Source organism: Anguilla anguilla, chromosome 6 (assembly GCF_013347855.1).
Source record: "Anguilla anguilla isolate fAngAng1 chromosome 6, fAngAng1.pri, whole genome shotgun sequence".
NCBI lineage: Eukaryota > Metazoa > Chordata > Actinopteri > Anguilliformes > Anguillidae > Anguilla > Anguilla anguilla.
Window position 1 is genome coordinate 60,075,289 of NC_049206.1, and position 12,500 is coordinate 60,087,788.

The 12,500-nt window shown below is 50.5% G+C and overlaps 1 protein-coding gene across 2 annotated transcripts in view; it reads right to left on the bottom strand.

The window, feature by feature from the left end:
* LOC118229961 (kelch-like protein 29) overlaps nucleotides 1–12,500 on the bottom strand; it is a 167,399-nt gene that overhangs the window by 19,991 nt on the left and 134,908 nt on the right. For both annotated transcript variants that reach the window (XM_035422571.1, XM_035422572.1), the window contains exons 9-10: nucleotides 2,991–3,173; nucleotides 1,844–2,024 (exon numbers count right to left, since the gene is read on the bottom strand). In XM_035422571.1, coding sequence (XP_035278462.1) covers nucleotides 1,844–2,024; nucleotides 2,991–3,173 — 364 coding nt within the window. The remainder of the gene's footprint in view (nucleotides 1–1,843; nucleotides 2,025–2,990; nucleotides 3,174–12,500) is intronic.

Below are 12,500 nucleotides of genomic sequence, written 5' to 3' on the forward strand. Positions count from 1 at the left end.
AGACCATCCATCACTCTCACTCCTGACCTGGGCTATGAAGACTACTGAGTATAAAGACACATACTTATTTATACACACACACATGCGCGCACACACACACACGCGCGCACACACACACACACCACAAGAACACAAGCACAGACACACACACAAACACACATGTGCACACACGTACATAGACATACACATGCACTCCATATACACACACACACACTACATACATACACACACACAAACTCCATACGCACATACACACACACTCCATACACATGCACGCTCACACACAACACACACACACACACTCCATACACACACACACACATATACACACACACTCCACACACACACACACACACACATTTTTCAAGGCCATTTTAACTGACAGCAATGACAGCGTAAATGGCTCCCTTAGCAACGCAATCATTCTGACTGACTGGCGTTGTGAAGGATTCCTGCTCCACAGCTCCACATTACAGGCTCTCTGATAGCCGTGCGCTACTGTTTTATTCATAGGTGTTTTGGGCTGCAAATTAATTCCTAAAAGTACGAGGCACATTATGAATGCGGGCATCCAAACTCAAGGGCACAACAGACCAAGATCAAATAATTATTTTCAAAAGCAGTAGCCCTGTAAGACTCCTGCAAAATCCTAGGGAAGCACTCACAGTCTTACGAGAGAAATCTATAAAAACATCCATAACATTCAGAACAAAATTGTTCTTCCACGTGGCTGCACATTTTTGTTTGCGACACGTTTTGTTGAAACGTTGATTCTCAGAAAAGTTGCAAATGTTTTCAAATTTTACCCTAATCTACAGTTAAAGACCCCCTCCACTCAAAAACGTGTTTTGTTAATGGTTAACACCTCTTGGAAGGATGACTTTCACTACGCAGATTTATTTTGGTGCAGAACTTGTCACCTGAGGGCCTTTTTCACTTTCTCTCGCTGTAGACGGAGAGCTTTTCCGTACTTCCCGGAAATCCGAGTTGGAAACGGACACAGAAGAGCACAGTTTTGTGACATCACAAATATATTTAACCTACAGAGAGACCCCTCGCTGGCTGCACATCCTATCACAAGTCCATTTAATTAGTTCAAAAAAATAATGTGTAACAGATCCAACTGTAGAGCAGCACCTCCCATCTGGGATCTGGGAAGTTTTGCCACAATCCCCTATCTGGCCTCTCAAAGGTGATTGGAGATCGGAGATCAACTGACAAAAAACTTCGGCCAAATCCACCAAAAGCATAGTCAAATTCTACAGCCTGTAATTAATACCAGAGACCCCCCAGCGGCTGGGGCCGACTTCCTCTGCTGTGGTTCCAGAGTGTGGCGAAAGCCAGTGTTTACAGGCGTACGCTGCCCCCTGGTGGCAGGGGGGTGTTACAGTGCTGATAGCATTAGCCTGCGGCGGCGCCGCTGTGATTACACAACACGGGCGCGGGGTGTAGAATATGAGATGATGAGGTTTGCTTTAGTGGGCCCGCGCGGCCGCGGAGAACGGCGGTACGGCGCATTAGCGGCTGTAATCAGGCGCCACGGCAACGGGATTTAATGCGTTCCATAATGCTCTCCTGATTGCCCCCGTCTAATCTCGCCCGCGCCAACTGCAATTCAGGGAATAGAACAATTTGCGAGCCACACCGAACCGCCATATTTCTCATGGCAACAGGCACGGGAGAGTGGGGTGGGGGGGGCGGAGAGAGGGAGGGAGAAGAAAAGTGAAATTGAGAAGGAAAGAGAAGAGGAAAGAGAAAAAGCAAAACAGAGGAAAGAAAGAGTGAGTGTGAGAGACAGAGAGAGAGAGAAAGAGAGAGAGAAGGCTCGGACGAGGCCGCTCACCGCTCCACGTGGTCGAGGTTGCCGGACACGCCCAGACCCCCGATGGTGTAGAGCTTCCCATCATGCACCAGGCTGTTGTGACGGCAGCGGGGGATGGTCATGCGCGACACCAGGTTCCAGTTATCCAGAAGAGACATGTAACACCAGACATCGGCCACTGTGACCCCCGCCTCCATCCCCCCTGAGAGAGAGGGAGAGAGAGAGAGAGAGAGGGGGGGGAGGGAGGGAGGGAGAGAGAGAGAGAGAGAGAGAGAGAGAGAGGTGTGTGAGCTAGAGAGAGAGAGTGTCGTGGGAGAGAGAGAGAGAGAGAGTGAGGGAGAGAGAGAGGGGGGGGGAGAGAGAGAGAGAGATGCTAAAACCACTACAGCCCACCCAGAGGCAAGAAGGGCAGTAACTCAGAGGGGCAGTTACAGAGGGGCAGTAACTCCGTGGTGAACACTCCTCTCACACTCAGCCACTCATTAAGTCGCAGCCGCAGATAATCTGACCCCCCCAGCTGACCTCCTCAGAACACCGGCCCCCCAGCTCCACTGATGCATTCTGGGAGAAAGCCGGGGTCCAGACACTTCAGCAGTATTTCACTTCTCAAATCAGCCGCATCGCAATTAACACCCAAGCGCCACAATTAAACGCCATTCAATCTGAGGGCCCCGTATCCCCTGGCAACGGCAGAGGGGCGGGGTGAAAGTTCAGCCCTCTCGGCGAGGCTGTCTTTTCGGTTTGCTCAGGGGGCTGTTTGAACCCCTGTCAGCAGCCAGCGACCTCATTGGGCAGGGAGTGATCTGATTGGGCAAGGAGAGGTCTGAATGGGCAGCGAGAGATCTGATTGGGCAGAGAGAGGCCTTATTGGGCAGGGAGTGATCTGATTGGGCAAGGAGAGGTCTGACTGGGCAGCGAGAGATCTGACTGGGCAGAGAGAGGCCTTATTGGGCAGGGAGTGATCTGATTGGGCAAGGAGAGGTCTGACTGGGCAGCGAGAGATCTGATTGGCCAGGGAGCACACAGGCCCGTTGGTCATGTCCAGGCAGTCTCCGCCCCCTGTAGTGACAGGGCTGGCCGCTCTGCGGCGCTCGGCCCAGAGAGACCCAGAGTGTCGCCGCCGGCGGCACAGCGGGAAGCACCCGTTTCCACGGCGAGGCGCGCGTACCTGACAGGTAGATGTTGTCGCCGGCGGAGACCGCGCTGAAGAACTCGCGGTCGTAGAAGGGCAGGCTGGCCAGCGGGTACCACTTGCTGCTCTGGGGGTTGAAGCAGGTGACGGCTGTCAGGGGGCGCTGGCTCAGCCCCATCACCTGCCGCCCCCCCACCAGCACGATCACCTCCGCCACACCTGGGGGGAGGAGCAGAGAGAGAGAGGGGGGCATTGTGGGAAACAGGTGGTCTGTGCCTGCGTTTCGCAGCACGTACCAGGGAAACATGCAGAAGACAAATCCAGAAAAAAGAAAGAAAAAAAACATTGCAAAAAATGCAACTTGACAAAAAGTTCTCTTTTGCATTTAAGTGGGCTGTTACCCAGGCAGGAGTTTTTCTGATGAAAAATGTTGTTTATTCTGTGAAGTGGGGAGGACAGCTCCATTATCTGAGGTTAGATGGCAGTTAAATTAGCACCATCTGTTCTGCTCCGAGCTCACAACTGTCTCTGCTTCAGGGTCAACACTCATTAATCAAACTCAGTGTCCACAAGCCCCGCCCTCTAGCACATTCCACTCATATGCCCCGCCCTCTAGCACATTCCACTCATAAGCCCCGCCCTCTAGCACCTTCCACTCATATGCCCCGCCCTCTAGCACCTTCCACACATATGCCCCGCCCTCTAGCACCTTCCACACATATGCCCCGCCCTCTAGCACATTGCACACACATGCCCCACCCACTCACACATTCCCAAACTCAAGCCCCGCCCCCTCAGACGTCCTCGCCCCCCCCACCCCCCCCCCGCACCCCAACACGGCCTTCATTGGCCCATATGAAGTATCACACCTTCATATTTAGTGACATAAATTATGAATTTAGCTGTGCATTAATTTCCATATATAATCTGTAAGGGTTTCGCTCTGGGTTAGAGCATCTGCTAAGCAAATACATGTAAATGCAAAATGTAAATTCATGAATATATTCTTCCAGCATTTACATAACATTTCGGCGCTCGGCCTTGTGCTCAAATCTAGACTTCAGGTGGCACGTCTTTTTCGATGCGCGATAAAAAAGACATTTTCCCATCGAACGGGGCGGGGGGGCTCTCCGTGTACGCCATCGTCCCGTCGCTCGTCGCCCCGAGGCGCGAGCAGCGCACAGACACCCCGAAATCCTCACAGAAACAAGCCCCCCGTTCTCTGCGCAGAGACGGAGAGACGGAGAGACGGAGAGAGAGAGATCTGCCCAAATTCCGCCTCCTCCATTGAAACCGCATGCTCGTCTTTCAGGATCAATACCGCTCCCCCGACAACCGCACAGATCCCCCTCCGCACACCCTCTCTCTCTCCTCAGCACAGTTCTGTAGAAAAACAGTGTCATCTTTTCATTTCAAAATCTCTTTTTCTCTCTCTCTCTCTCTCTCTCCAGAGTGCCGGTGATGTATTCCGCTGGTGTAAAGCGCGAGGGAGAACTCAGGTGAACCGTAGTGAAGCGCGAGCGTGTCGCCAAGCTCTGCCGTTTCCGAAAAAAAAAAACAAAAAAAAAACAAACAAAAAAAACAAACAAAAAAAATTAAGAATCACCGCAGCTGTGGGGTCAGAAGATAAATAACGGCGGAAACCTCGCAAATTAAGTAAGCCCTTTTAGAAACGCGGCAGTAACACAAACGCTCCGGCTGCGTAAGAATAACCCCGGACCCTGCAGCGTCCGCGCTGGGGAAGGGCGCTCGGTGTTCTGACGGGCGCTGGTATGTTTAACCTCACCACGCTGCACCGCACGGCAAAGTAAACTCCTTCAGCGCGCTCCGACGCCTTCCAAACAACCCAAACACACAACTTCTCCTCATACTTGCTTGTTGTTTTGTTAGAAATGGCCTAATATAAAAATCCACCTTTTAAAAAAAAAAAAAAAAAAGCACCATTCTTCTTCACGTTCCATTCACTACGTGACGTATCGCTGAATTACTGATACATATGTTTATTGCACTTCTGGTCTTGGAAGTAGGCCCGGGTTTTTAGAAAAGAGCAGCGACAGTAACAGTGACGCACACGATGCGGGCAGGCAGCGACAGCCCGCCCAGTTCCAAGCCCTGGGATCCGTAATGGAGAAAAACTAGAACAATATATTTCAATCAGCGAAGAAGCGAATAAAAAAAGCGACAGGGACATGGTTCATGAAAGCAGAGATGGCAGGAGCAGTTTATGAGAGCGGAGGGCGGAGGCTCGGTGCTTAATAGAGTAGAAACGCACTCAGAAGCGCAAGGTCAGGGAGGCCTGGGCAGTTAGAGTACACACATTAATAATCTGCTCTCATCATCATAAATCTGCGCGGGGCGGGCGGGCCGGTGTGTATTCAGTGTGCTAAAGCAGACTGTAGACCCCTCTGGCTGACTGGTGTGTTTTCAGTGTGCTACAGCAGACTGTAGACCCCTCTGGCGGACCGGTGTGTTTTCAGTGTGCTACAGCAGACTGTAGACCCCTCTGGCTGGCCGGTGTGTCTTCAGTGTGCTAAAGCAGACTGTAGACCCCTCTGACTGGCCGGTGTGTTTTCAGTGCACTACAGCAGACTGTAGACCCCTCTGGCTAGCTGGCTGGTGTGTTTTCAGTGTGCTACAGCAGACTGTAGACCCCTCTGGCTGGCTGGCCGGTGTGTTTTCAGTGCACTAAAGCAGACTGTAGACCCCTCTGGCTGGCCGGTGTGTTTTCAGTGTGCTACAGCAGACTGTAGACCCCTCTGACTGGCCGGTGTGTTTTCAGTGTGCTACAGCAGACTGTAGACCCCTCTGGCTGGCCGGTGTGTTTTCAGTGCACTACAGCAGACTGTAGACCCCTCTGACTGGCCGGTGTGTTTTCAGTGTGCTACAGCAGACTGTAGACCCCTCTGGCTGGCCGGTGTGTTTTCAGTGTGCTACAGCAGACTGTAGACCCCTCTGCCTGACAGGCTGGTGTGTCTCTTATAACCTCCCCAGACCACTATCCCTGTCCCTCTCTCTCTTTTTCTTTTCCTCCCTCTTTCTCTCACTTTTTCCCTTCTTCTCTCTACTCTCTCTCTCTCTCTCTCTACCCTCTCTCTATCATTCTCTCCCCCTCTATCACTCTCCCAGTCTTCCCCTCCCCTCTCTACCTCTCCCTCCCTCCCCCCTCTCTGCTCCCTCCCTCCCCCTCCTTCCTCCTTCCCCCTCCTCCCCCCTCCCTCTCTTTGATCTGTGCACCTGCAGATGAAAGGTAGGTGTCGTGGCCCCACAGCCCTCTCAGGCGGGGGCCAAAAAGTGCAGAGACAGAGACTGACTACAGTTAAAAATAAAAACACGACCTTCCCTATGAAAACAGATGCATCACACACACTATTGGAAATTTATGCAAGTATTTGGGTTAAGAAAAAATAAATTTCATGAGCAAGCCATAAAAGAAGTAATCAGCAAATCCTCTCTAACATCCAGCTTAGCAAAGAATGCCCAAAATTCTGCAGAATTTTACCCTAAAAGGACAAATCTACCCCCCCTCGCATAAAAATAATAATAGACGTCGACCTGAAATGTGTATGCTGACAAATTTTCTGAAAACAAAATCCTTCACGACAAAGCATAAAAACCTCAGAGAGATAAAGAAAAATGAGAGAAACTCAAAGTTCTTCTTGGAGAAAAGTTGTATTTTTGCAGCTTTGCTGTAGTCTTCCTGCAGTTTTGCTGTAGTTTATCTGTAGTTTATCTGCAGTCTTGCTGTAGTTTATCTGTAGTTTTGCTGTAGTTTATCTGTAGTTTATCTGCAGTTTATCTGTAGTTTTGCTGCAGTTTTGCTGTAGTTTATCTGTAGTTTTGGTGCAGTCTTGCTGTAGTTTATCTGTAGTTTTGCTGCAGTCTTGCTGCAGTTTATCTGTAGTTTTGGTGCAGTCTTGCTGTAGTTTATCTGTAGTTCATCTGTAGTTCTGCTGTAGTTTATCTGCAGTCTTGCTGTAGTGTATCTGTAGCTCTGCGGTCTGGTTCCGCGGGTGAAATGCACGCTGGTTTTTCCGCGGCACGGCTTGCGTGTGTGCCACGCTCGAGCAGAATGAATTTCACGCTGATAAAGCATGCTGATTGGACGGGGTGAGGGGGCAGAGGAGCTGCTCCGCCCCCCGCTGCGCGCAGACTGTGCACTTCCTGTGCGGTAATGTGGCGTGACGCAGCTCAGGGCTGGGGGGGCAGACCCCCCACCAGGGGGCCTCAGGGCCAGGGGGCCGGTCTGCGACTCTGCCAGCAGAGAAATAAACACAGTCACGCAGGGGGGCGGAGTCATCAGGAACTCTGCCGAGTCAAACACAGCCAGTCCCGCCCACATACCGCTGTTACCATGACACCCAGCCCCGCCCACACACCGCTGTTACCATGACTCCCAGCCCCGCCCACACACTGCTGTTACCGTGACTCCCAGGCCCGCCCACACACTGCTGTTACCATGACTCCCAGCCCCACCCACACTGCTGTTACTACGACTCCTAGCCCCGCCCACACACTGCTGTTACCGTGCCTCCCAGCCCCGCCCACACACTGCTGTTACCATGACTCCCAGCCCCGCCCACATACTGCTGTTATCGTGCCTCCCAGCCCCGCCCACACACTGCTGTTATTGTGCCGCTCAGCCCCGCCCACACACCGCTGTTACCGTGCCTCCCAGCCCCGCCCACACTCTGCTGTTACCGAGACTCCCAGCCCCACCCACACACTACTGTTACTATGACTCTTAGCCCCGCCCACACTGCTGTTACCCTGACTCCCAGCCCCGCCCACACACTGCTGTTACTGTGACTACCAGCTCACTGCACTAGTAAGTCTTATAGTCACATTATTCACTTTCCTTAACTAGGGCGACTGAATGAGCTCACATGCTATCATGATATATTAACACACACACACACACACATGCACACATACATACACACAGACACGCACACACACACACACACACGCACACACATGCACACACACACACACATACACACACACACACACACGCACACACACGCACACACACACACACACATGTACACACACACACACACACACACACACACACATACACAGACGCACACACACACATACACAGATGCGCACACACACACACACAGATACACACACACACACGGACGCACGCACACACACACACGCACACAGATGCAGTGTGACTCCTACACACTCCTGAGGTCAAAGATAATAGTGAGTTTCATAATGCAGGGAAATCATAATAACTGGATTTATTACATTATGTTGAAATCACTGATACTGTGAAATGTAGATTATGCCAAACCACAAGAGAGTTGATTATAATTAGTAAAATATCCACCCAATATAAGTAGATTGCACAATTTAATAAAGATTTATATTTTTTTACAGAAATGCAACCACTTCATAACTCCTCTTACAAAAGAGATGGAGAATCATATTAATGCATAACTCATTCTCGAACTTGGTCGTACCAATTACGCATTTGGATTTTATTCTACAAACAAAACATAAATAACTAGGGAAACAAATGGATGGAGAAGTAAATAAGTCAAATATTTTCGAAAAAGAACCCACTTCCAGTGCTGCCTGCTTTATGATTTACATAACTTTGTGCCAAATCATCTCCCAGTGATATTACATATTACTGCACACATTTCTCACAGACTGTAAAATAAAAACTGCTCCTCTATTAAAGTTAGAAGTGAAACATATCGTTTCCCCTCGAAGAGCCCTTACAAAATGAGACGGCAGTCCTGTCTTTCCCTAAAAAAATGAAAGATATGATTAAGGAGAAGCCGTTTCCACGCAAACCTACGCCTTTAAAACTCCTTCAGCTCTCCCCATGTTGGGAGTTTGGATGGTGAAATCCCTTTTAAACCGCACTGCGCACTGAGGTTTGGATCTGCTGGGGAAATAAGGACAGCGCGTAATTCCATCAACTTAATCTGATTAAGTTCTGCACACTGCAATTTATATATATATATGTGTCATTTTGAATATAATTTTTTTTGAATGCAGAAATGAGGACATTCGAGAGTCCAGATGACAGGACACATAGTGAGCTCCACAATGTTCGGGAAAAAGACATTTTTTTCTTGATTTGGCTCTGTAATCCACAATTTTAGATTCACGTGGTTAAAGGACAGATCCTCAGTTTAAAAAAAAAAGTCTATTCTTTATATGCTTTGGTTTCACCATGTAGAAATAACAGCACTTTTTATACATTGCTCGGCCCCCCCCCAATTTAATACAAGCTGGGAACCTGTACTTTAATCGCATGTGAGTTGTTTGATTACAAAACTAAAAGAGCACAGAGCCAAATCAAGAAAAAAATGTCTTCCTCCCAAACATCATGGAGTTCACTGCATATATATACATGTATAAATACTTTTTGAATATATTTTTTTTGCAAGCAGAAATGTGGATTTGGGAGTCCAGAGGACAGGGCATAGGTGTGCTGGGTCAGTGTGTGACAGTGTTCAGCAGTGTTCAGCAGTTCATCAGGGCCTGATGTTGCCCCTGACAACAGCCCCGCGCTGACCGAACGGCAGCGTCGCACGAAGCTCGCGGTTTAACAGACCGGAGATAAATACCACTCAGCACCCCGCCCGGCCCTCCCCCACCCCTCCCACCCCTCCCGCCCCTCCCGCCCTCCCGCCCTCCAGCCGCACACAGGCAGCACTCACTGTCACCCACACGCTCTCCTAAACTGCACGCACCCAGGCAAGCGAGGTCCGGGCTTATCCGACAAGCGCCGGTGTACAGTAGGTGCAGGTTTTTGTTCCAGGCCAGAGCTACATCTGATTTACCTAACTGAGTAATCATGGTGTTCAGGCGAGGCCTTCACACGTAGAATCAGGTGTGGTAGGGCTGCACAGCCCTGTGCTAGGGGGAGAGGGGATGTCTTCAGTCCGGTCACCGGTTAATGGAGCGGTGGCTGTGGTGGTGGGGGGGGGGGGGGGGGGGGGGGTTGATCATATGATTAATTCACACTGGCAGTCTGCCACACACTCCCCCCCCCCCCCCCCCCCCAAAACCGACGGGGGCAGCAGGTGTACGAATGACCCCCAGCCGTAAGGCGGGGAGGCTGAGGGCTCGCTGTGGGTTTGTGCCCCCCCCCCCCCCCCGGCCGAACGAGCTCAGCCCAGCGGGGAGTCGTTCACGGGTGATGTGGTGGCACCTCCATTTTTCCGCCTGACAGACTTCCTGTCCTGGCTCAGGTGAGCTCTCTGCACGCTCACCTCACTCACCCTGCCCCCCCCACTCCCCCTGCTCCCCCCCCGCTCCTCCCTGCTCCTCCCTCCTGTTACCCCCCCCCCCCCCTCCCGCCAAAACGCCTCTCGTCACCACGGCGGCCGCTCTGTCACCCGTGCACTGCCAAGACCTTTACCGCCAGCAGGCGCCAACTCAGGAGACAGTTCAATTTATTTAAAATCAGAACCAAAAACAAAAACAAAACAAAACGAAAAAAGTATTCTGCATAAACAGGCGTAAATCCCCTCTAAATAATCCCTGGTAAATAAGCCCATGGCAGTTACTCTGTGTGAAATGCAGGGACATTTCGCTCTGGGAAACAGGGAAGAAGTGTGCAGTTGTGTGCAGAGCAGAGCAGCAGAGCAGAGCAGCAGTGTGCTCAGTGTGCATCAGAGAGAATTCATAGAGTTCAGGCGTCATCCATCAACCTCAACCCCAAAGCCTCACGCCGCCAACCGCTTCCACCGCTACACATTCTGGCAAAATGTTAACTTTTATCCCTCCCCACCCCCAACACACCCCCGCGGCAGTGGCACAAACTCCTGACTGACAAACAGACAGACAGACAGACAGACTGACTGACTGACTGATTGACTGCCAGACAGACTGACTGATGGACTGACTGACAGACAGACAGACAGAGAGACAGACAGGCTGACTTACAGACAGACAGACAGACTGACTGACTGACAGAGAGTCAGACTGACTGATTGACGGACAGACAGACAGACAGACTGACTGACGGACTGACAGACTGACTGACCGACCGACTGACTGACGGACATACAGACTGACTGACCGACCGACAGACAGACAGACTGACTGATTGACTGACTGACAGACTGACGGACAGACAGACTGACTGATTGACTGACTGACTGACAGACAGACAGACAGACAGACAGACAGACAGACAGACAGACTGACTGATGGACAGACAGACAGACAGACAGACTGACTGATGGACAGACAGACAGACAGACAGACTGACTGACGGACAGACAGACAGACAGACTGACGGACAGACAGATTGACTGACTGACTGACTGACGGCGGCCATTTCAGGTTGGCTCTTCAAACGCGCCTCAAACCCGCCAGGCCTCATTACCGCCATCTTAAAACCACAGCAAGGTGACATCCCGCCAGATGGCCACACTGCTCAGCGTTTTTTTTTTTGTTGTTGTTGTGAAAAACAAGGTAACATCAAAGTACGGAGGTACTTTTAAAAACGCTTCATATCCCCCTTTTTCCCAGCTGACAACACAACACCATTTTTCAAAAACAACAAAGAAAAATAACTTGCTGAAAAATTAACAAGTGATTATCTGCCTAATCCGAGGAAACACCGTCTGTTCTTCAGGGGGTTTTTGTACAGTTTCTTATTCTGCTTTTCTTGCTGAAACCAAAGCTTCTTATGAAGTAAATTAGTGTATTAAGAGAACACGTCATGCTATGAACAAAAGTGGCAAAATCATCCTCTGACATTCATGTACAGTCTTAATATGTAAACCAGTCTTTACCAACCGTGGAGAGCAACCATCCTGCTGGTTTCCAACCCTAATTTGGCACACCTGATTCAACTAATTACCAGCTCAGAAAAGATCTCTAGCTGCAGAGTGCTTAGTCAGGACTGGAGTGTAAACCTACAGGATGGTAGATCTCTAGCTGCTGAATGAGGTGTGCTTAGTTAGGGCTGGAGTGTAAACCTACAGGACTGTAGAGCTCTAGCTGTTGAATGAGGTGTGGCTTTGTTAGGGCTGGAGTGAAAACCTAAAGGACTGTAGATCTCTAGCTGCAGAGTGCTTAGTCAGGACTGGAGTGTAAACCTACAGGACGGTAGATCTCTAGCTGCAGAGTGCTTATTCAGGACTGGAGTGTAAACCTACAGGACGGTAGATCTCTAGCTGCTGAATGGGGTGTGCTTAGTCAGGACCGGAGCGTAAACCTACAGGATGGTAGATCTCTAGCTGCTGAATGAGGTGTGCTTAGTTAGGGTTGGAGTGTAAACCTACAGGACGGTAGATCTCCAGCCACTGCTGTAAACCGCACCCATTCGCTGTTTCCGCGACTGACCTATCGCCCGCGCCACAAAGGCACCGGTCGTTTGCTTACTGCCTTTTTCCCGCCAAAAGGAGAGAGCAGGGCCCCTGGACTAGCATCCCGTTAGCATCCCGTTAGCATCCCGTTAGCATCCCGTTAGCATCCCGTTAGCACTCAGGATGCCCCGGCACATTTCACTGCAGATAATTAAGCAATCTTCCTCGAGGAAAGCGCTGGAACTTGGCCGAT